General features: G+C 40.7%; 1 protein-coding gene across 1 annotated transcript; it reads right to left on the reverse strand.

The window, feature by feature from the left end:
• Positions 1-6911: 6911 nt before the first annotated feature.
• DHFR (dihydrofolate reductase) lies at positions 6912-25479 on the reverse strand. Its single transcript, XM_075726934.1, has 6 exons — positions 25394-25479; positions 24888-24937; positions 22009-22114; positions 20973-21099; positions 8669-8784; positions 6912-6999 (listed from the first exon to the last, which is right to left on the reverse strand). Exons 1-6 carry the CDS (start codon positions 25477-25479, stop codon positions 6912-6914), a joined length of 573 nt encoding a protein of 190 aa, XP_075583049.1.
• Between the last annotated feature and the right edge of the window lie 106 nt (positions 25480-25585).

Raw genomic sequence — 25585 nt, forward strand, 5'->3', positions numbered from 1 at the left:
TACTAGTGATGGTCAATACCAGATGACTCTTTCATGCTACTGAGAAGAAAAAGGTGCACTCACAGTTTTGTTACAAAACTTTTTTTTACTGACAGATTTTTTTTTTTACATTTTTTGAGCAGGCCAAGCTGTTATTCTGCCATAACTTAAAGGATATGGATTTCCTTCGTATGAGGATAAATAATAGACTGAATGAAAGCAATTATTATTTAGATTACAGCAGAAAGTTGTCCGTACCCTTTGCACACTGCAGTAGTTTCTAAAGGAACCTGAATTACATGCTAGAAAAAAATACACAGTGAATTGTGAAGTAAACCACGGTGTAGCTGCTGCGTGACAAAAGGAAGAGAATCTACATGATTCCATCTGAAGGAGAACCATAATTTGATGAAGGACACTGAGACTCAATGCTCTGAAGAAATCAAATCTGACTGACTGAAATAGCAATATGCACAAAAGTACTTAGTGAGTAAAGACGAACTCCAGAAGAACGGATTGCCTTTTTATATGATTGACCACTGAACAAACATGAGAAAAATTTAATTTAAAATTATTAGGAAAAGTAATTTTTTTTAAACTTGGGTATGTTAAATTGATCAGGTTTTCCACCTAGGACTCTTGAAGGGAACAGTTCTAAATTTTAACCTTTCTGAACAAAACATAACAAGATGAGGTATAGTGATTAAAGCTCCCTTCTTGCACTTGTGAAAATGAAGCTCTCTTTCAAGCTGATTTCACAAGAAATAGTTTTCAGGAGCTTTTTTTGCCATGTTTAATAGCCTACTGATACAGCATCGAAAAGTTCAAAAGCTTCTAAAGAGCTCCTTAGTACAACTGCACAAGCTTCAGTGGAATTCAGTTGTCGAGTTGGCCCGATCTATTTTAAGTTATTTACTCTTACATGAGAGGTACATTTAGTATTTTTCTCCTTTCTGTTTTTGATTGCTGCAAGAATGGGAATGGGATGTAGTCACCCAGTGAGACATTCTGCTCATGGTTTAGAGCAGGTATCCTCCAAGCATGTGTGCTGGGGTCTGTGAGGTGTGCTCCTCCGTGGAGCATGTCCACAGACGGCTCATGTCAAACTATTCCAGGTTTTAAAGCTGCTCACCTATTCTAGCTGAAGCAAGTGACGACATGACTGCTCCCATTTGCTCACCACTGTCTATCACTAGGCATTACCAGCCCCCCAGCTCTCTCAGTGGGAAGGATCACTGGAGTTTTCCCTTTTCCTTTCAGGCAAACCCACTTTGTTCAGCTGAAATCACTCTTGCCCAGACATTTATATGAACCCATCTGGCTCTGCTGGAAGTGCATTAGGCATAATCCCTCCAGCCGAGAGGCGGAGCTGGGATCTCCAGCAAAGGACTGGTAGGTAATTCATCAACTAGTACAGCCATCTGAAAGGAGCGTTGAGTGTTCCCAGCAGGGTTTTGTGTGGAAAACTGTCAGTTCAGTGGAAGGATGAACATTAAAAGCATGTTACTTCTAAGGAGCAAATGCTGGTTTTGTGCAAGTATCCTTCTCAGTTAAATCAATAACAATTTATGGCCTAAGTGACTTCTATATAATGGTTTGTTTATTGAAAAAGATTATGCTTGGTTTAGGAGTTCATTCAACTTGAACTGCTGAAGGAAAAGACATTAATTTAGGCTTCCCTGAGTAGTCGTGTACCGTCCATTTTCTGTCCAATCAAGTTCTGTATTTAATTCTTTTTCTGTGTGTTTTTTCATAGGAGACACAATTTAGCAAAATATTTCATACCTAAAGCTTTCCTTAACTAGGCAAATATATGTCCCAATTTCAGGAAAGAGCACTCTATTTGAAATACCTACTTTTCTTGATCAGAACAGTTGTCTGAATTTCTGTAAATTTCCAATCCAAGAGGACAGCTGAAGAGATAAGGGACAGAACTGAGAGGACCATAGCTTGAGGACTGAAGGCGATGACACAAGTGCTGTAGCCAAGACCATTAAAAGATATGAGCAAAAGAAGATTTACATGGTGAGATAATCTGCTTTATTAAACCACCTGATTTAACTGGAGATAAGCAGGCAAGTTTTGGCATGTAAGCCCTTGTTCAAGTCACCTGAAAAAGTCTTGAGAATGCAACCAGAATAGGACTCTGCCTGAGAGCTTGTCTGTTCTTTTTCCAACCACATCAATTAATCTAATAAAAGACTTCTTGTACGAATTTTGCTTTGATGTTACGCAAAAGGAGATGGAATGATCTGCAGACAGAAAATAGAGGAGACAATAACCCAGGATTACCCCAGAGGCAGCAGAAAGCAAGTCTTCATAATTGAAGAGCAAGAAAAATTGGCAAGTTTCCCATATGCAGTCCTAGAAGCGTATGCTGTCCACCAAGAGAAGCAGCGGATCATCAGCCTAGGGACAATGCCAACCCTTGGGCCACTGGATGCTCTGGGACAGGACTCTTGCTTTTAGATGTAGTGCAGGCACCTCAGGACAGAAACTGTAGCTGAGGATTTCTGTGTAGCTGAGAAAGGCAGTCACACAGACATCCAAATCCTCAAAATCCTTCACTAATGAAATTCTTTGTCATAGCATCTTACAAGTGCTAAACCCTGCAGCAGTTTGAAAGTGTTTCCTTAGTAATTATAGTTACAGGGCAAACTAACACCAGAAACCATGTAATCCTTCTAGGAAACATCAATTTCCATTTCTCACCTCTCCTTCCCCATTTCCACTCTTTTGTTCCAGAACCTGCCTCCTTAGAAGGTTTTCGTGATTTTTCAGTCAGCCCACCCTGACTTGCTAGGCTTCATTGCTATGGCCCTCCTGGGCAAGCAGAGACAGTTGATGCACAACTGAATAAAGAAGGAAGTATCTCCTAGTTTCATACTTAAACAAGCTTTATCACCTCACTTGTCACCTCTAGTCACCCCATTTTCTGCACTGATTAACAACCAACCAACCCTTCCCACAGCTTCTCCCATCTCTGAATCCGCTGCTGCCTGCTCATTATCTTCCTCTTCTGTTAGCACAGCTTTTAAACTACTCAGAGTTAGTTTGGGTTTAGGTTTAAGTCTCTGGCAAATTAGCTTTAGTCTGATGAAGACAATGTGGTGGTCTGGTCCCAATTAAGATTGCCTGTCAAGCGCTCCTGATGCTCTCCTTGGGTAACACGCATAAGCTAATCACTGTCATTTTCCCATTTCTGTTTTCCTCTGGTGTTCAGTATATATACTAATATTCTGTTTGCTAAATCAGGAAACTTGTATTATTTCATGTGTACCTTTCTTCTCCATGGATTGCTCTCCATGACAGACATTTGTTGTTGGAATGTTCCCAATTCTGTCCTTGAATACACTGCAGCCGTAACACTACTGGTGAGCTACTGAAAACATCAGCTTTCTACTGCCAAATGGAAATTGGTGTCCACTGTCAGGTAAGAGAGATCATGATTAATAGACAAGCAACAGAAATATTAATGGTTTGGTTTTCACCTCTTATGCAGACCCTCTGGTTTTAGCTATCTTGTTAAAACCAGTACGATTCTTAAAAATTAAATTTTTAATCTGTTTATAACACTTTGTTCCTGGGAAAGCATGAATGAGGGGGATTAAATTATATCTGTAATATACTTTTCTTGGTGATTGGTAATTATATTGTCACTCATTACACTATTCATTGCACTTAGCTGCATGGAACTGAGGAAAAACAAGACATTTCCCCCTGTACTAGACATAATGAGAATCTATGGCTTTTCACAGAATCATAGATCAGTGAGGTGTAAGAGTAAACAAAACGTGTGAAAGTTGTATTTGGAACAAAGGGTTTTTTTCTTCAGGCCATAGTATAAAACATTTCTATTTCCCTTGATAAATGGGGAGGTAACAGGGGCAATGCCCAATTTAGGTGAACAGCAAACACTTATTTTGACCTATTGCTTTTTCAACGAACCTGTCACCCAGCAAAAGCATTGCTTTTGAAGAATCATAGAATCACAGAATGCTTTGGGTTGGAAGGGACCTTGAGAGATCATCAAGCCCAACCCCCCCCTGCAGTGAGCAGGGATTGAACCTGTGAACTTGGAGTTATTAGCACCACGCTCTAACCAACTGAGCTAGGCTCCATACCAATTCTGGCTAGTAAATCTGGCCTTTAGAAGATGACAGCAACCATTTTTCTTGTCTGTTTTTGGATGAACAAGCTGAGGTGTCCTTGAAGGGCACAGATTTTAAACACGTGCAAAGTAACCATCCTCTGGAAATAACACACCTGCCAGCAAACAGTCTTTGTACGTGCTTCCTGAATACACGGACTTACACCCTTCTGCCTATCCATCTTCTCAAAACAGTAAGCATCTAACCTTGTAGCGGTTGGTATGTCTTAGGATGAACATACTTCTTTTGGACCCAACTTCACTGCAATCAAATGTGTTTTCCTAATTCTTGATTGGGATCTGCATGGCATATTGAAAAGCTCCGATGCAAAAGGTGCTGTACAAATGCAGTGCTTTTATTAAAACAAAAACCAAAACAAACAAAAATGCATCTCTTTGGCAGAGCAGCATACCGAAGAAGCTGCATCATTAGTATGTTCTGGAAAGTTTTAAGTAGGAAGCTGCTGTGTTATTTCAAAAGTTCTCATTTCCATGAATCATAAATTGACCTAATTTGTTGCAGAATTTGACAAATTAACATAGTTAAATCTGGAGAGGACTAACTCAGTCCACACAGAGTCAGAGTAAGTATTTATGTTCCCAGCAGGCTTGTTTGCATCCAAGTTCAAGTTCCTTGCAACCAAAGTGGTTCTACAAAACACTTCGGCTTCAGTGCACCGCATCTCCGGCAATGTATGCTTATGCAGAAATTTTCTAATGTATGTTTGCATCGGGATCACAGCATAAGCTAACTTTGCATGAAGTCTTTTCTTCCACTTTTAATAAATGTCAGTTGCCATAAACACTGTACTTTGCAGACTAGCTGTGCAGAGCTTTCAACAGTGACCTGGTTTTTGATACTAACTGGTACATACTAAACGCTTTGGGGAGGTTGTTTTCTCTTGTCAGGGTCACTGTGACTTGTATTTTTTTAAAAAATAACATCCCTCTGGAAACAGTCTTTTTCCTTCCCTTTCACAATGTGTTGGCAAATTGAAACTCAGGAGACTTTTTCCTGTATTATGCAAGCAAATAACTTTGTTGTTTTAATCTTTATTGACTGATGTAAAGTCAGCACACATGGGGCAATAAGATCAACACAGGAAAGTACTTACATTTTTAAGAATGCTAAAGGAACACAGAGAAAACTGAGACAACCCAGGACAGATGATGCAAAAATTATCTTTTATCAGTTAAATGTTGTAAATTGCCATGGAAAATTCAAGAGGTGTTCATAGCTGATATTCTAAGTGTTTTTCTCTTCTCAAAGAGGTTTGATTTTTCAAAAGCAAGAAAAATCAAGGTTTAATCTTCTCTTAGAAAACCAGGCACCGCTATGCTCCTCTGTCTGTACAGTTACAACCTGTGTAAAGCTTGCTGACCACCAGTGCTGCCCTCCCTGACGTTAGAACTGGGCTTCAGTCTGACATTAAAGGACAGGCATTATTGCTTGAATCTCCCACAATACCGCTTAGTAAGACAATGCTTTCAAAATGCTTTGGGGAAACAGCAGAGTTTTGAGGGTTTTTTTCTGTTTTGTTTTTGAGACTTTCTTCTTTTCACTCTTCTGGTCTCAGCCTGATCTGCAATGAAAGGGAGGCAGGGCTCCCTCCATGCAGGCCGTCAGTCCAGGGTGGCAGCTGCCGCACAAGGAAGCATAGATGGGCATGGTTCATCCTAGCTCCCCTCCATGGCACATTCATATATGGAGTCCCCTGCTGTCTGACAACTCCCCACAGCCAGAACATAGCAACAGACTAATATTACTGATAATGTTGTGATAATATTGGCAACAATAAACTTTGGTCAACACTTGGCATTGTAGGCCATTACAATCACAGTGTTACTACAGTACCAGTATATTGCTCACTACTTTTAGGGAACAGCAATGCAAAACATTGTTATACTAGCTATGTTTAATGAAAGAGGAAACAGGGCCACACTATCTGCTTATAATCCATATTTGCATGCGACACAATACTCAAAATCACACCGACAAATTAATGCCCTGCATCTGCACTGACAACATTTAGAAGGGACACAGGAACACAGATGCCATTAAGAAAGCAATGTTTATGTTCTTACACTGCACAGTGGCTGTGGTCAAACTGACATAGCATCTTGTTACAAGAGCAGCAAGCCTTTACACAGGTGTGAAGTTAATGGAAGTTAATGGAAGTGTTAAAACTTCTTTATCAGATTAATTTCTAGGTCAGTGTCGGCTGAATGCAGTCAGATTCTTCCATGAAGGATCAATGTATCCCTCAACTGCTGCCTGAGACTTCCAAGCTCCATTTCTTTTGTTATGCTTTCAAACTTGATTACCTTTTCTTCTACACCAGTATGTTTTAAAATTGTTATAGATTTATATACCATCTCAGTTAAACTCAGGGGTTTGATGCTTTCCAATGTTGGACGTTTTGAATTAGGAGATACTCAAAACCTCTGTTTAGGTAGAAAGGTTCTGACACAGTCTAATGACTTTTTTTACTCATGGAATTGTTAGGGATGCTGCCATGGATTGTAAAGATCAATACAAGGTCTCATGCAAACTTATTTGTGGTATTCCTTAGAGCTACCTCTTTCATGCTGCTAACCACCTTCATGTTTCCACCACAGGGTGTATATTCAGAGTGTGGGGTGTGGTTTTTACAATAATTCATTACTGAGGTATTGTACTATCAAGCAGGATTTTCTCCCAACAATTTAATATATATTTGCACTCAATAAGACTTCATGATTTAAAATGCCTGCCCTTACACGGAAGTACAGAAAGCTTCATTTATTGTGCCAAGACAGCTTTTTCATACACTTCAAATTTGTACTGGATGCCATTCTCTTCCTGGATATCAGCAGGGACACCCGGGTATCTGGAGAGGGGAGAAGAAAAAGCAAAGCCAATAAGTAGATAAAAATATCCTTATGAGTCACCTGTAATTTATCCAATCAGTTAGAAAAGAGTTGTTTGAAAAAGGAGATGAAATACCATCCTTACCACAGGTATACTAAGTACAAACTATTTTTAGGAATCATGTTAACTACAATCAGCAACTTGTACACACATCTTTTTAAATCAAGAAAGCATACCCTGATGTTAAAAAACACCCACCTTTTTGGCTTAATAAAAAAAATTCCAACATTTTTATTAAAGCCTCCAACACATTATTTAAAATGTCTGCAAAGGCAGAAGAGATACAGAACCCTTCTGGGTTTTTTTGCTTTGCTTTTCCTCAGACGGTTTGGAGGAAATGCTAAGGTAAAGGTTTCTTACAAGTCTACAACAGCTTCTCAAAGCAGCTGACTGCTACCATGCAAAATGTTCCTCTATGTTCAAGATTTACTAAACCAGTTTTTGTTAACAGACACCTTCAAAAGTCTCTTCAGCTCTCTGTGACAGAATAAGGATTTTGTATGAGGAATATTGACTTTGAGGGAAAAAGACATTTTAGATTTTATTTGCTAGGTTTGACTCTATCAGATTTCCACTTTAATGAGGGAATTATCTGCTATTTTGTAAATTCATGTTTTAAGGCCAACTTCTGATTTCAGTACACTGGCCAAAACCAATGTATACCTGAGAAACAGCCAAAAGGGAGAGAGGGGAGCTTTGGGTCAGACATCCAGGTACTAAAGCAGGCTCATGCTATGGCACAGAGCAGTTCAGAACATGTTGGAGTTGAAAAAGGTGGCTTAACCTCCCCACTCACCTTGTTTGTCTCTCCCGCATCCCTCTTTCCTGCCCCTACCTATTCTCCCCCATTTCAGTGCTAATCCATTCCTGTGCCCCATGTAGAGACCTTGACTTGCCATACTTTCTATTTCTTCTGCTGCTGGTCTGTAACCAGCTGGGAACCAAAACATGAGTAGCAAGAAGAGGAGGAGGCCCTTTCCTTGCTGGTTCTTGAGGCAGACATTTGAACTTTTGCCACCTCCCTACTGCCCGTCAGATGTAGTAATGTCGCTGGAGAGGACATGGAATATGGACTGGAATATGACAACGATAACATAGAAGAAACCACAGTGAATGGCAGAAACTTAACAGTTTAATACTTGTCCTACTAAGTTTGTTAGGAAGAAGTAATTTTTGTCAAGAGAAAGGAATAACCTTAGGAATCTATAAAGGCTCAACCCTCCCTGCTCAAACCCATTTCATTTGTCTTTGGCAATTTATCAAAGACATTCAGAGGCTAAATACCATTGACTAACAGCATACTGAGAGTTATGAAGCTTACTAAATATCTGAGTAATTCTAAAGTTAGAAACAGTAAGAAAGTTACTTTTCAAGCAAACCGACAAATGCAATTCTTTACTGTAAAGATTATGGGAAGGCTGAAGAACATAGCAAGTTCCAACACCCTCTCTGTGCTGAGTGTGGTGCAATTCCAGGTTCTAACTAAAATATTACTCTGGGGAAAAAATACAGCGAAAAGTACTTCTAACTCAAAACAGAACATGGCCTTAATAGTACCCTTACACATTCAAGTTAGATTATTAAGGCTTCCATCTGAACACAAGACTAGCATGCATCTTGATACTTACTCAGTGAGAAGTCTGTAGTCCTTGTAGTCAATTTCTGGAAAAAATGTGTCACTTTCAAACTCATGCAAAATTCTTGTCACAAACAATCGGTGATTAATTGGCTTCTCCATTGCTGCCTTTAGAAACAAAGAAACAATTAAAATTCAGTTGTTCCCTGTAAAAAGCTCAACCATGCATGAAGTAGTGTTGTTTATTTTTTTTTAATATTCTTGTTTTATAACACTATTTGAAGTCTGTAAGATAATATCAAGTACAAATTCTTATTTGCATCACTAGGTTTCTTTACCAACTTTCAAAATTCTTGTTCTGCCTGCACCAGCCATCACCATGGCAGCATTCAAAAAGAACCAAGAGATAAGAGCCTTAGCATATTTTCTACTTGTAGATTGCACACCAAATATGTTATCTAAAACTGAAACTCAGTTACTATTTTATATATTATGGGATTTAAACAAAACAGTGAAAATTGAACTATAAATCTCTTTTGCACTTGGCCCAAGAGCACTTTCTAAAGGGATAATTTCACCTTGTGCTAGTTCCACCTGGTAAGTGGCAGCAATACCTATTCTCAGAGCTTGGGGCACCTGACAGAAATTAAGAAAAAAATATGCATAGTCCTGTGAGAAGAAAGGAGCAGTATGGCCTAGTGTCAACAAGCAATTTCCGAATCATACATCTTTGAAAGACAGGAAGCTTTAAGTGGTGGGAGAGGCCCACACCTCAAGGTAACTTGTCCCAATGTTTAACTAATATCACTGCTAAGGATTTATAATGTATTTTTACTCTGCATTAGTTTTCAATTCTAGTGATCAAATTATCTATCAGTTTAACATCAAAGTTTGATCTCTGGTTATGGCAAAGTGGTAATAGGCACTGAAAGTTCTTTAACAGCGATAACACAACAACAAAATTTTCCAAGCTCCTTGGATGAAAAAAGTTATGAAGACACCTGTTAGGTGAATTCCCCACTAACAAATTCACACAAATCAGGAGTTAAAAAAAGTTTTGTCTCCAGATCAGACTGGAAAGTCACCTCTTCCAGACCTTCTCGGCACTAAAAAAACCCATTAAAAGCTATACTGGTGCCTAGCTACAACATATTTTTGAAAAGCTTACAGCTGTTTCTGCCTTTCCCTTAAACTGGCAACAAGCAATGCTCTCTGTTAAAGGTGATTCACCATGCAGCATGCTATTAGGTACTACTTTGACAAGTACAGGAACCAAGCAATAGCAAATTTAATCCAATAAAATTAATTGGTATCACTGCTGAAAAGTTAGTTTCTAGAAAAGTTGCTCTGTTACTACAGACTGGCTTAAAATGGAAGGGGTAAGTCACAGCACACCAGCATCCAACAGCATTGAACTGGTGTTCATCCAGTTTGTCCATAAATACTGCATTTTTTCTTTCTTTAAATAAGGGTGGGAGGTAAGAGGAGAAACACACACCCGCAGAATGACAGAAGAAGAAAATCTGCTTCACAAATAAAAACATCCTGTATTCTGTAAACAGAGATACTTTTGTTTTGTAGTAGAGGAACAAATCAATGTCCTATCCAGCTCTATGGGAATTCAGCTTCAGAAAGAACTCTGTACCACCAAGATATGTCCAGGAAGAGCATGCAGAGTGAGTGACCACAGATATTGCAAAGAAAGCTGAACTTAGCACAAAGGGGACGGGAGGGTGACCTCCGTTCTAGACAAATGGTTGCATTAGTTGAGTAAACCAACCAGCTGTGTAACTGTTTGTCCCCAAGTTAATAAAAAAAGCGCAAATGCTTCCTGAGTTAGCCAGACCAGCTCTAGGGCTGTGTGTGTGTACATGGCCCATGAAAACTGAACAACAAAGAACTTGGAAAAGAGCGAGAGGCTTGAGCTGGTTTCAACCCACATATTTCTCCTTGGCAGCTGGGAACACCCAGCATCAAGACAGTGAGCATATTACAGCAATGGGCAAGGAGAAACACATTTGTAAAGTGATTCGACTTTGTATTTCAGTTGCTCTACTCTGCTAAATGTAATTTTCACTTATATTGGGATTTAAGTACAGAGTTGAATCATGTCATGGCCTGGCACCCTGACCTGGCCTTGGCCTGTCCCAATGGCCCCATCTAGTCATCCCAGGACTATCTCTGACTCTGGTTACCTTCATGGGGCCTCATCCCACCCTGAGGACCTGCCTTATCACCAGGAGCCCTGGCTGGTGAGGCCCCTGTCATGCCAGTCAGGTTGTTGCCCATGGATTCCAGCTCCTGTCCCTTTGGGAGCACCTGGTCCTCCATGCTCCCTGACAGTAACTTCAGAAAATTTCAGATAAGTAAATTTTGTATCAAACGTAAAACCTTCCGTGTGTGGAGTCTCTAAAGGAACCTGTTCAGAGAGGACTGGACTCTTTGACACTGCCTCTGCAAACCACTGCTATGGACCTGGCAGGATGGGGAAGGAGCTTTATCACAACTGTGGCATTTTCATGAGGATTAAAGTAGTTCCTCACTGACATTCAATTCACTCTTGCCCGGTCCAGCCCACTCTATCAGTTTCACCACGTTTTTGGGTACAGAAGACAAGTTAGAGGACACACAGTGCTAAAACGTTGACATACTTACTCTGAATTTAATCAAGGAAGTATACATGATGCATATTTACTCTAATGAACAGAATAGGGTGAATATGACTTTGTTTTAATGTAACATATACATAATACAAAGGTATAGATGTAAATAATCTTGAATATTTAAACAGAATGTGCACTAACTAAATATATTTCTAGTGATCACGCAATACTGTGGGAAGTTAGCACAATATTCAACAGAAAAACCATTTCCAATAAGTAGGAGATCAGTACTGCCTTTTTGGTTTTTGCGTATTTTGTTAAATGTGAGGATAATTAATGTGATGGAAGGGATAGATAGTAAGAGAGGACTTGTTGGAAATAATTGTACCAGGGCAAGAGAAGGAGATTTTTAAACAAGATGATGATGGCTCTGAGCTCATGCTTCTGTGAATTTGAAAAATCTGCATCCTCACTCCATGGTCATTATGTTACCCTCACTCCATTGCCACTGGGTCTCAAAGTCATTCTTGGTACCATTTTAATTTACTGTTTTTCCCTTATAATCCATTGTTATCCTTGGACTGTGTTTGTAGCCGCACTGGTTTCCCTTGGGAGTTGCTATCCACACAGGCTCACCTCCTTGTGTAGCAGCTACTGAACCTTTTAAGATACTACAGCCTGAAGCAACAGGGAAAAGCAGTGCTGATTTTTTGTTTACGTTAAAGCACAGACTATAAAAACTGTGGCTGTTGATCTCTCAGAAACACCAGAACCACTCCTCAAGCAGAGATGACTTCCCACCAGAGAGGGAAGACACGACAGCTGAGGTGTCAGGATCCCTCCTGTTGTCCCAGGTATGTCAATCCTGTATGTGAACCAGGGTCCTTTATTACTCACATATATCTTTATAACCCTGTGGAAAGATTTTAGCATACCCTCATCTTTTTGCTCATTTCCAAGAAATCCTTGGCAGACCTGCCTCTGAAGCATAAAGCGAAAGGGAGATGACGTAAAGGATCATCTTCCCCATAATTTCCAGCTGCATTGGACTGACAGCCATGCAAGATTAGATTATGTCTGTGCATGCAGGACCACTGCCTTGAATTAGTTTCTCTTTGTAGAGCACAGGTTAAAGCAGCCCTGAAGCTCTGCAACAAAGAATAGCTGTGTATTACAAGTAGTTTCAGAAGTATTATATGGAAAATTAATCTGTTACAGATCTAATCACTATGAACTAGTGGGCATAATAACCAATTGCTGTAGAAGGGACCAATTATTTCTAGTCATTTAAAGATTCACAGGTTTTAGGACACACACACTGCTTCTGCTTTCCCATCTTCTGCTGATTACATAGAATAAGTAAAACAGCCAAAGTAACTATGTGAGGCACTTATTTTTCAAGTGTCTTTCTAGACAACATTGCCAATCCAAACAAAACATGAGAATGCTATAAAAGAGAGTTGCAGAATAAACAGTCTGTTTATTTGCATTCTGTTTTTCAACCCTTGAAATGTATTGGATCATATAGGCAAGCTGCATTTTGAAGCCACCAGCGTATTAAAAAAATATGTTTTATACATTAAAAAAATCTCACAGCTGAAGATATCAAAGTTCTAGGTTAAAGGACTTGCCTAAATTAAACTTTGGGTATTAGGAGAGTTGCAGTGGTAACCAGGAGAATCAACACCTTCAAAAAACTTTCCTTCTCACACTGCTAGGTCTCAGCTTAGTGAGGTAGCGAACAGGCCTTCCTTCCCAAGCCACTAAGGCTAAACGTAGTGAGGGAGGAGACACTGTGGTAGCTTCCACCACCAGTTCTCTGCCAGGGAACAAAGAAAGGCAAGTGCAACAAAATTCTTCTATGACCATTATCAAAAAGCCTGCCCATTTTGCCCTTGCAGAAACAGAAACACTTTAGTCACTAGACTTTTCCTTGTGTTAGTCTTAAAGGAGGGTCTTTTAAAGCTTTTTCTCTATGATCTCTGGAAGCATCTTTGAAAAAGAACTTAAAATCCTTTCATAGCTGCATGATTTATATCTGCAACTGACTCAAATATTTACCATTGTTAGTCATTTTTTTTCCCAGAGGAATGTCAAATCAATACTTGTTCACAAGAACATGCACACAAGAAGCTTATTTAAGAATAATGGCAATATTACACCTTTCCTTCCACATTAAAAATCCTCTGAGTTTATTTTGAAGACTGTACTGGAAAGGCTGGATATGCCCCTCTCAATCTGTGAAAGTATAAAGATGCTACAACTTTTAAAAGAAATTAATAGTTAATCCACTAGTCCATTGCTAATATTGTAGTTCTGTTTCCTCTAATTTTATTTATAACTAGGTAGCAGCAAGAAGTATTGGCCACCGGAGGCATGACTACAATAGTCATTGACATATTTTTACAAAACATAAATCTCTGTGGGAGGACAGTGCTGTCAGCTGTAATGTTGTGACCCTGCCATTTTTATATAAAAGATATTAGGGAATTGCACTGGGAGTGCTCAAACCCTTTCTCAGAAAACACCTAGAAGGTCATAGGAATGCAGGAAGATTGTCTTCCCATTCCCATCTTTTTGTTCAGACAACTACACAAAGCTACACAACTACACATGGGAAAATTCTCCTGTAAAGAAGGATTCTGCAACATTACAGTAATTACGTGAATTACATTTGCATATACACCAACAAGACAGTAGCCCTTCCTTGGAAACAACTGCTCGGGACCATGAATGTGCATAATCGAATAACGTTATCATGAGCTTGGTGGGACTGGGAAAGAACATATGGTCAGTGCAACCACCACAACCTTCAGTCTTCACTTTACACAAGGTAATGTTACCAGCTTTCAAAAATGTTAATGAGGTTAAGCCATACTAATTAGTCCACTCTAAAACAGTTGAGAAGCCAATGCAGTGCTCAGCTTTTTGCACTGTTTGGTCCCAGAGCAGAGTAATGCTTTGGGCCTGCAGCGTGACCTCCTCCATGTCAACAGCGTCATGCAGCTCAGAGAGGCCTGCTCTTCGCAGCATGTTCTTTGAGAACACTGTTTGAAGGGAGCAACAGCACTGCAACCCGCAAGAGCGGAGCACGTGAGCGTGGAAGAATGAGCTGTCTGTGTAGGTCCCTTCTAAGCGGATCTCAGTCCTTGGTCACATCTCAGACTGATGCAACACTTCAAAAACATGGTAACATACATGGTAGTCCCTATTCCAATAGGTACCCAGCTTAAAAGCATTCCAATAGGTATGCAGCTCAACCGCCCCTCTGTCTTATATGCAGGGAAGGTAGAAAAATTACTATTGTAACTTTTATAGTTCACAGGAAATTCAGACATACTAAAATGTAATCTTTAAAGTGTATATTTTAGTGTATTAGCTAGTAAAGTTTTGGCAGGCTTGAAAAAAATCATGATAAAACTAGTGACTCAAATTGTTAATACCTCTCTCTTTTAAAGAAGTGATCCTTATGGTACAGCAAAGATCTGAAGCTTAGCTAATGTGGCATTCACAACCCACTCAGGGCATTCAGAATCTAGTGAAGCTTATATGCTCAGTGAAGAAACTCTGCTTAAGAGGGTAATTAATCATCTGCAAGAGACTTGCTGCACTAAATATGAATAGCAGCTTCGTAATTCAATAATTCTGAAGAATGGAAGGGGGTAGATTACCAAACACAGTATATCAACTACTAATACACAGGAAGACACCTGTACATGAATATTAGATAAAATTTTCCCTTGGAAATTACTGGAAATGTAATTTTCCAGCTCAAGCCTCTTTGTTGAAGAATTTCCCCAAACACTATTTATCACCACCATCTATTTTCTGTTATGGCCAGCCTAGACAAACTAAGCAGCAAACCCAACAAAAACTTCTTACGGCAGAACTTTTTGCTTTGTTATGAAATTACAAGTTTCTTCTCCAAATTTAATACATGAATACAATTCTGTACTTCAGCAATGTGACCTTGAGTGTCATTGTCTCCTTCTGTGGCACTGACAAAGCAACAAGCTGAGTAGGAACATATAAATAAGATGAGACAATTTTAAATGTTCAAGATGCTGTAGGGAAAACTATTTTATCAAGGTGAAAACCTGTTTGACATATAGCCTGTGTTGGTGTTACTAAAGAGGCCTTGGTATGAGGACCTGAATCATATAAATGTTTCAATTCTTTTCTTTTCTCTTTTTTTTTAAAGTTTTTGTTGCTAGGGTTTTTTTTACCTCACTGTTAAGTTCACTGTTAGGCATTTGTGCTGGGTTATTTTTACAAAGCAAGATCTATATTAAACACTCTACAAACACCATATTGTAAGACCATACCATCCACATAAGTAGATGTTTTGGTTTTCGTTTTAAGTCCCTGTTCAGTATTTGGGGATGTGCTGAACTTACAGTTCCTATTCCTAGTAAAATCTGAATGTTGTTTTTAATCAGTTTAAAACACACAGTTTAAATCCAGTTAAAAGAAACTGATGTAATTTACACTGAGCAGACTCCCTTAGGATCTCCAGGCAGCGTTATTTTTCAGAGTCAAAGCCAAGACCTGAACCTCTTAATTAAGAGACAGTAGCTCCAGACAGAGTGTATCGACATTAGTGTCTTAACTCAGAACAGAAATGTGGTTTTAAAATGAATCTTCCAATTGTCCCTACTCATGGTGCTTTACTTGTGCTGGGGAGCAATCTTGGTGTGCACGAATTAAATTTCTTGGGGATGAAACCAAGCCAGAAAATCTGCTCCAGGAACATGCCTGATAACCTCTAACAGCTAATGGGGACTCAAGGGCCAAAACCAATGACTGCGTCACCACCACAAGTTTTCCTGCACACAACAAGCATTCATGAGTCAGCAGATGGCTCTCAAAACGTGAAGTGCTCATGCAAAATCATGGAGTGCCTCTCATGACGCATGACGGCTTCGTAATTGCTGTGGCCTGCTGGCCATTGCTGGGCTGCTACACTCCTCCTTCCTCATCCATACAATCAATAGCAACATCAACTACCTCTGGAACTCAGGAGATCCAGAACAGTGCAGAAGATCCAGTATGGCATCACACTGAGATCCAAAGAAATGAAACTTGTAAACCTGTGCTGTGAGAAGTCCAAAAGCTTCCCTGGAGGCAACAGTACTACACTGTGGCTGTATCAGGAGATTACAAACTTGATGAGGTGATCAGTGTCAAATCAAATGTAAGAAGATGAGGCTGCACAAGGCTTTTGAACCTCAGTGGACTGCGGGAGCTGTTTTCAATCTTTTCTGCTCTCCTAAATATTCCTAATACTAATACTTTACTCAGCTCCCCCTGTCCCCACCAAAATGCCTACTATGTCTAGCTGCTCTGCCTTTTCCTGTTGCAGAGGTCATGGCCCAGAAGAGACAGTTTCCCAGAGTATGCTGCTGAACGCAGCATGAATGTAACCTACACGAGGACTTGGATGGCCACCCTGTTCAGAGCCCACCTTTCTCTGATCTTCACAGGACTTGAGGCAGCTTATGCCGACACTCCCACCACCCTGAAGAGAACTGTGTCCTTGAGAACCTAGGGGCAGTGGGCAAGATGGCCATAAGCAATAGACAGCTGCACTGTGTCCTTATAAATGTTCAGCGACTGTCAGGCTTGCTCCTCTATCCTCTGCAGTCCTACAAAGGGGTTGTAGACAGCAGCAGTCCCTCGCCTCCATCCCATTCCTTGCCCCTGTTGCTGAGGGCAGCATCCTGTCCTGAAATGCCATCCTGGAGCGCATGCTCTAGCACCTTTGCTCGCCTCAGTTCTTAACAGCAGCCATCTGTACTTGAGACTGAGAGACAGGCTGGACACCTGTGTCCTTCTGCACTCAGGCAGCTGGGTAGATGCTCCACCTCGGCACAGTTCTCTGGATGAGGATAAGCCAGGCTTGTGTTTCAGCATGGTATCTGGGCAGGGCAGCATGAGGCATAGAGGAGATGCACTATTTCAGGTAAGGCAGGCATTCAAACACCTTGAATGACCTTGTGCAGAAAGAAGCTGCCAGCATCCCTTTTCAGTCTGAGGTTGTTTGGAACAACCCTGATCATGGTGGACCTCCCCATCCCAAACTGATTAACTGATCAGAAGTTGCTAAGGTTAGGAGCTGCTGTTAAAAGACTCCACAGGACAATAAGTCACCCTCTCAAATAATGATATGGACTCTAGAAATGCCATCTGGCAATGGCAAAGCTGTTGTAGCAGCTCTTGACAGATGGCCTCAGTTGTGCACCCTCACATTCAATACATTCTGCATCTACTTCTTATTCTCCAGGATCCCCATACCAATGGGATGTCACCAGCCTGAGCTCAACTCCTGTGCCAAGGGCCGCAGGTCAACCAGGGCAGAGCAGTGAAGACTCCAGGAACGCCATTATCCCCCATCTTTCTACTCTGCCTTCAAGACATCTGCAACAGCCTGCGACAGGCTGTCAAAGCAGCCCTTCCAAAGTAAGTGCAATGGGTGCATGCGTGAGCTTGCCGTTCCCTTTTGTAGTGATCCTGACTGAAAGACCACTGTGCATTAAGGAGTTAGCAATCCACATAACAATTAACCTGAATAAACCTAGGCCTGTACTGTGCTGCACATATTCCTTGGCCACAGGATAAAACTCAGCCAGAAAACTGTAAAAGAGGAGTCTCTAGGCAGGTCCCACTTGATACTGACAACTATACCACCTGCGTGCCCTTGCCTTTATTGAAAAGAGCAGCAAGAAGTTCTCATGTGAACATTCTTTCTATTTGACAGCAGAAATTATGAATAAACATGTTTTCTTGTAAGAAATTCCTATAATAGCTTGAACGACCAAAATGGGGTAGCCCTTTCTACAGATGGGGTCTGCACAGCATGCTGCACGTGGCTTAGAATCTTGTTCAATGCCACAGAAATCAGAGTTCCCAACATCTAAAGGGATGTAAGGTTACTTACACTATTCTGTCCTTCTTTAAAACATTAGCTCCAGAAAGTAGCATTTTAAATGACACTTTACAGAATCTGGGTGCTCTTACTGGGATTATAATGGACTAGCTCCCCCTGGTGCAAAGCAGCTCTCTACTGCACCGTTGTGTGGCTTTGCTCAGATGCAGAAGAGGATTTATTCAGCAGGCACAGCAGTGTTACCTGTAAATGAGTAGGAGGAGCCAGGTACAAGATCAGGAATAGAAAAGGGTTGATGGTGGTTGGGACCATCATCTGCAGGAGGCAGATGAAAAGAATAGTATGGTGCTTTCCAGACTGGCCTGCTCTCCTCACCAAGGTCTGTCCTCATAAAGCTCTACCTGGTTTGAAAGATCTGAACTTTGGGTTAAACTCCACAAAGTGTGAAAAGTGGGAATGTCATGTCCTCAGCACTACCTGTTTCAAAACACTCCTGTTGTACTTATTTGGTAAAGTACTTACAGACACTTTTCCATCACAGGCTTGTACTAATAAACACAATCAGTTCTAAACCTCTGAGCCATACAAAGTAGTAAGATCAAAATGCTTTAAAAGCAAATACCCACAACTACTGAATAAAATGATTCACCTCAATTAGGTATTGCTATTTTACTTCCCACCCATTTCTACATGGTATAATGGAAATACTCCTGTAATCCTTTGTGCATCTTTAATACAGGCACTAAAAATACTACCTGCAGTTTTGGTAGAGGTGTATGGTTTCCATCAAATCCTTTTAATTAAGATCACAAAGCTAGTTTGAACGCAGGAATCTGTATAAAACTGTCAGATTTCTCCCTAATGAGTTACATTCCTTTGAAACATCCCGAGCAGATGTTTGAAAGGGAGAACACAGTTGAAATTTTAAGTCATATTCCCTTACGCTGATCAGCACAAGTAATATGTTGCAAATGTACTCTCGATCAAAACTGCCTATTTATAATCTAAGCACTGGCAAGTAATAGTCTAAAAAAATTGGCATTGTTTTCTACAAAATATCAGCTAGACACTGGAAAAATAGTTAAATCAGGAGTCTACAACAAAGACACTACTGGAAGAACAACCAAAATAATCACTTGTTGCAGCACTAGATGAGTATTGTGGCCATTGCACAGAAAGGGTAAATGCTTCTGGTCACACTATGCATCCTGCAGAATTACAGGCAGAAGCCCAATCTAGTCTCTTGCTCATGCTGGGCAGTTATACCTAATCTGAAGAGAATCTGTCTCCAGAAACTTGCTACTTACTGCCTGGAAGCAGGCATTTTAATGGCTGAGAGCAAAGGACAGGCTACTTCTACAGGATAGTACTTGATTATAGACTGAACACATTTGGATATCAAATATATGGTGGGCTTCACCCCATGTAAAAGTGATTATAAAACATAAAAAACCCCAAAGGAACAACAGTGTTTTACACACTATTTACATATACATCTTATTTTTCTTACACTACTTTGCTTTTTTTACTGTAAAAGATGTACTCCCTAAGACACAGAGTCTAAGAGGTTCATGAAAGGCATAAACTGCAAAGGCAAGAAATATCAGAACATGTATTTTCCCACTCTGTATACAAAGCACATTATCAGCCCTAATTTGCTACCAAGAGCATGATGGCATTTTCATCACACCTGAAGTCCAAGTGCCAAACAAGAAGTGGAGTATATTTCCCAGCAAACTTGTAATGACTAACTGACAGGAGAACTGTTTTTCCTTTACTCTGTATATATATATAAAAAATTTGCTTTACAATTCTTAATTAAGATTGCTTTTATCAGAAGAAAGAATGCTTACTGCTGTCATTCCATATTCTCCTGATTGATATGAAAGGAACTTGGGTTGATAGCCAAAATCTTTCGTGTGGTACTGTTTGACAATAAATGCAACTTATATGAGAACTTAACAAAAGAACCCTGACTGTGTAGGGGCTGAAAGGACAACTCTAGGGAGGTGGATGGAGGCATGGAGAGTTGACTAAACTTTACATCCGTATAAATGGAAAATGAGAGGAAGGGTTTGGGAGAAGGGAGAAAGATGGCTGTGGAAACACAGGGCAACAAGAAGATAGGTTTTACTGCAGACCTTCATGCTGCACGGCTAATATCTTAGTTAATGACAGGAGGACTATTGCACTTGTGGGAAAATGGGGCAGTTTATACAGGCCTTTGTCTGTGCAAAGATGGTCCTGGGAAGAAAGTGGCACATGCTGGCTTTTTGGCACATGAATGGACACCTGAATACCGAGACACCCTAGACACCAAGAGAAACCTGGGGAGTGGGAACAGTAGGGACACCTCGTTGCTAGATGGGAACAGAGAGTCAGTTCTACATTTTGTTGTATCATTATTTCTTCTCATCACTGACACCATCACGTACCAGCTCTCTCTAAATCCTCTTTTCTTACCTGTATACCTGTATAAAGTGTCATACTCTGACTAAAAATGCTGGATCATTTTTCCTTTTTTCTCCACATCCTCTGCAGAGTCAGTCTACTACCTCAGTAAAATAAACATAACAATATGGGTCTTGGTGTAAAATCCTAACAATTTAGATACTTAAGAAAAGCTCTCAAAAGCATAATGACTGTATGACACTGGACCATTAGCAAGAGCAACATTTGGTTACTTGGACAGATATTTTAAACTTGTGACTTGAAATCTTAAGTGTCCAAGATTTGTTCTGTTGGAATCACTGGTGTTTGCTGGGTCACATGAAGGAAAGGCACTTCCTGAAGCGGAAGTAACAGGAACTTGAGCCACACTCATCCCATTACAGAAAATGAGTAATTTAGGAGTACTCTAAATGTACCTTGTAAACTGAAGTGCCTCCGACGATCCAAACCATGTCTACTTTACTTTTTAACTCTGGTGAATCCAAAAGAGCTAAAGCATCATCCAGACTTTTGGAAAGGTAATGTGCTCCTTTTGGGGTTTCCCTAGAAAAAGCCATATTTTATTACTAAGTAATTAAAGGACCATTCATCATGATAATCAACACAAGCTAGACTTACAATGTGTTTTGCTGAATTCACAAATGACTAAATGTTTCACATTAGTTAATTATTTTGAAATGTGTATTATTGCTAAACTACTAGAATTCTCCTCTGGCTGCAGGATTGTTTAATAAAAACTGGTTTAATCATAACTGTGACTTAAGAGGCATTACAAATTACAGATCTGAAATTTTATGTCATGTTTTTAAAAAAGCCTGAGACATTTAGCTATCTGTAAAATTAAGTATGGATTTCTACTTGAATTCTAGAACATCAATATTTCATTCAATAAAACTAGTAAAAAAGCCCTTATCCCCTGCCTGCCCCCCCATATTCAGCCCCAAACCCACCCACATCCTCCAAAGCAATAAACCATTATAAGTGGACATTTTTGTTTAAGAGTATTTGGATGACTGTGGGTGATAGATTCAAGAACAGAGCTCTAAAAAAGGACAGTTCTTTTTCCTTAAATGCTAATAAAAATAAACTTCAAAAAAGTGAATAAGAGCCACCAATCTTAACGAGGAACTGGAGAAATACAGTTGAACACACAAGTCAGAAAGACTACTGACAATTGTCAGATGGTCTGTGTGTAGAGTATTAGGACTAGTATTTATTATGCAAAGTAATGACAATTATCTTGTGAATTAATTAAGAAATAATAATAAATAAATAATAATTAAAAAATTAAAGGTAAAGTAGTGATAGCAGTCAGATATAGCAGAGATACTTCCTAACCAGATATCAAAAATGTTACATTTAGAATTACTTTAGGATGTATTGCTACACATATTTTTAGGTTAGGCGCAGACTTGTTATTTGTTTTACAGGCATATTATTCATCATACGTACTTGAGCTCCCTGCTGAGCACTATATTAATTCTGTCTTTTAAGGGACGATTCTTCTCAGGAATGGAGAACCAGGTTTTTTTACCCATTATCAGAGCATTCTGTTTACCTGAGTAAGAGAGAAAACACTTATTTAAAGGGTATTTTTGCTGTGTCCCAAATTTGTTTTGGTTTAGTGACATCTGCTGGACTTTCCCTCCCCCTTCTGAACTCCATTTCAGCAGTTAACAAAAGTACACACTTAGGCCCCGACTCTCAGATTAGTCACATGCATAGAAGATGAGTTTGTGGCCTCAAAGACTTGGCAGGCAGTTGACACCAAAGTAGTCTCATGCACACCTATAATCTTATAATTGAAAGAATATAAAAAAGGGTATGTCACTGCCCATTACATGCACTACATGGACGTTGGCTCTGCTACAGTTACGGGGCTACGTTAATCTTCATATGTGAGAATGACTCACACCATCATAAGAGTTCTCTTAGTGTGAAATCTCTTTACAAATCTGAGCAGCATACAGTAATCGACTTTGTGTTTGCATGTTCCATCATTCCAGTTATATGATCAGGAATAACTGCCAGCTTTGACCTTTATTTTTTAAAAAAAAAAAAGGTAAAAGGATAATTTTTAGGAGAACCAGCCAAATTAAATCAAAAGCAGAAGTGCAACAGGTCTTCAATCATATTCTAGAATTCACCTGTAAATATAATTTCTGACCAAACATTCATAACCTGATTATCTCTTATATATACCCTGACAAGAAGAGGGTTTCTCTTTACAAGCAAATGGAGTTGTCAGAGAAATAAACACAGAGATTGAGATTCACAGAAGGTAACAGAAGTTTTTTACAGTGCTACATAGCAGGAGGGATTTTAGAAAAAAAAATAGTATTTGTTCACAGCTATCCTCCCTGCTTCTTGATCTGAGAGGCTGAATCTACTACATCACACCAGAGAACTGATGCTCCAGTTGCTTATTAGCAGCGTCTAAAGGCCTTTCTCCTGCAGATAAGCTTCATGAGCAAGTTTCCAAGAGACATACTGCAGTGTCAGTTTAGATATGTTAGCACAGACCACTGGCACCACTGCTGAAGGAAATGCACAAGTTCTGAAAAATATATGTATTTTCTTACTAAAGATTCATACTAGGATGCCTATGGGGTCAGAACAAAGATTTGTCTGAACAATAGCTAATTTACAGCAGTGGCCAGTGCAGGTATTCAAGCAGACTAAAAGCAAGATCGGGTGATGATTCTCCACTGTATTCTTCCCACTTCCAAAAATCAGTGACTCCCTTGACTTTTTTGAGGCAATGGTGATATCCCTGCTATGAAGATTTATGGCAGCATAATCCATTAAGAGGTCTGGTTACGAAGCAACTTAACTGCCTAGCATCTAAGGTCATAGCTTATCAAAAGATCTGATGGCAGGATGGAGAAAAATTTAAATTCTTTTAAATTATATTTAAAACATCTTTTTTTTGATTACAGGTTATTTGTGCCAGGTAAGATGCAAATTGCAGACATATAAAAAGACTTACATTTGTGTTGTGTCTTTTTTGTACTTAAGGTTGCAATGGGCTGAATCAGGTCTCCAAAACACAAGTAAAATCTTTCACTTAAGACTTGCAAAAGCAGATTAGACATTCCTTGTGGAATATGGAACAGACTTTCAAATCAGAATATGGAATAGATTGCTCAACCAAAACCAGGGCACATGTTAGGCTGCCCAGAAGTTTTAGCAAACAAGCGAGTTTTGCTAGACAGCAGTTTTAAGGAGCATGAAAAAAACCCCACAGGAAGGAGAGTGACCACACTGGCAAACAGAGAAGCAGCAAAAACGTGAGGATAAATCTGTTGTGTCTCATGGCTGATTCCACCCGATGCAGTGAGCCAGTCGCATGGCTCAGGAAGGTCCTACCCCTCCTCTCCCAATGCCTCCTTCCCACTCCTATGACGCACCTTGTACTGGCAGTCCCTGCAGACACCCAGTAGCTTAGCCTACTGCATTAGAGAATTTAAACAGCTTAAGGAAGTGTCAAACCAGCACTAAAGTCAGCGTGAAAGAGGAATGGGGGCAATGTGGCAAGACTTGTCTCTTCTGGCAGTGGTAAGTACCCAGTCAAAACAAATCATCTGTTTTCATCTTTTGCAATTTTATCCCTGTTTGTTTGTGCTGACTTTCACATTTTTTTCACCCTGCAATAACATGTTTTATCTCACCAAATCATCAGAGTCTATAATACTACTTTGCTGCAAAGGTCTTGCTAGGCCTGAACATTACGGCTGCATATCACCAGTAGGGTTGCATATTACTGTGTACAGATATACTGCATAAGGCTGCAGTATTGTTGCTGCATATTATCAGTATGGTTAGGGTTTTCTGGCCTACCGGGATAGCTCAGCACTCAGAAAATCAAGCAAAATTACTGTCACAAGGGTCAGAGGGGCGGAACAAATGGCCATGGCTGAGCTACAGCAAACAAGTCAGATAAGCTAATACAGCCTGAAAAAAAAGATCTCTGCTAATTAATCAGCATATAAAAACCTTTCTGTTTTTAATTTTGTTCAGGGCTGGAGTTGTCAGGAAAGACAGGTAGGTAAAGTTTTGTACCTGGTTGGGGAAACAGGACTTTGAAATTCTTTTAATTTACAAATCACCTGCAGTCCTGAAAAATCTTATTCACCTCCAGTTTCTTTAACAATCTGCAGATGACAAAGGGGTAAAATACTTGTGAGGCTTGGGAGGGCAGGAAAGGGCAGGCAGTTCGCAGGTCTTTTAAGCCAGGGGAAAAGTGAAATTACCAGTCTTTTCCATGACTGATACCACACAAACTGATTTTAGTAAGTAGAGGCACACCTCAGCAACAAGTACAACATTACCTTCCACATGGGATGTGGTAGTCATTCTCTGGAAGTACTTGTACTCGTTCCTGGCAAAAAAACAAGAAGAGCATTACAACGTGGTTTAGGAATAAGTTACAGTCCTGTAACTGCAAAAAAAACCCATAACGCAAGTGCCGCCGGCGCCTGAGGAGAGGCTGGACGGGGCCGGGCCCGGTGCCGTGCCTGGAGAGACACCGTCGGCCCCGGCGCTGCTTACATGAGAGACAAGCTACGGCCGGGAGCCTGCCAACGCGCCTCTCCGAGCCCCCGGGGGCTCCCGACACGGCCCGGGGCCCCACCGACACGGCCCCGGACGCGGCCCCGCCACCCGCCACCGCGGGCACTTTCCCGCCCTGGCGCGCATTGCCCTCCCTGACTACAACTCCCAGCGCGCAACGCGCGGCTCCACATCGCCCGCCGGCGGGAGCCGCGCCGCGCTGCACGCTGGGAGTTGTGGTCCGCCCCCCGCCCCGGCGGCAAGACACGCTCCAGACCCGCGGTACCTGAGCGGCGGCCAGGGCAGGCTGCCGTCCTTCCCGATGCCCATGTTCTGGCACACGGCCACGATGGAGTTGAGCGAGCGCACCATGACGCCCGCCGCCGCCGCCGCCGCCTCCCGCCGCACCGGACTTGGGAGCGAGCGCGCGCGCAGCAGCGGGGCGGGGCGGGGCGGGGCGGCGTGGCGTGAGGGGGCG

The sequence above is a fragment of the Pelecanus crispus genome, chromosome Z, assembly GCF_030463565.1.
Source record: "Pelecanus crispus isolate bPelCri1 chromosome Z, bPelCri1.pri, whole genome shotgun sequence".
In the NCBI taxonomy this organism is placed as follows: domain Eukaryota; kingdom Metazoa; phylum Chordata; class Aves; order Pelecaniformes; family Pelecanidae; genus Pelecanus; species Pelecanus crispus.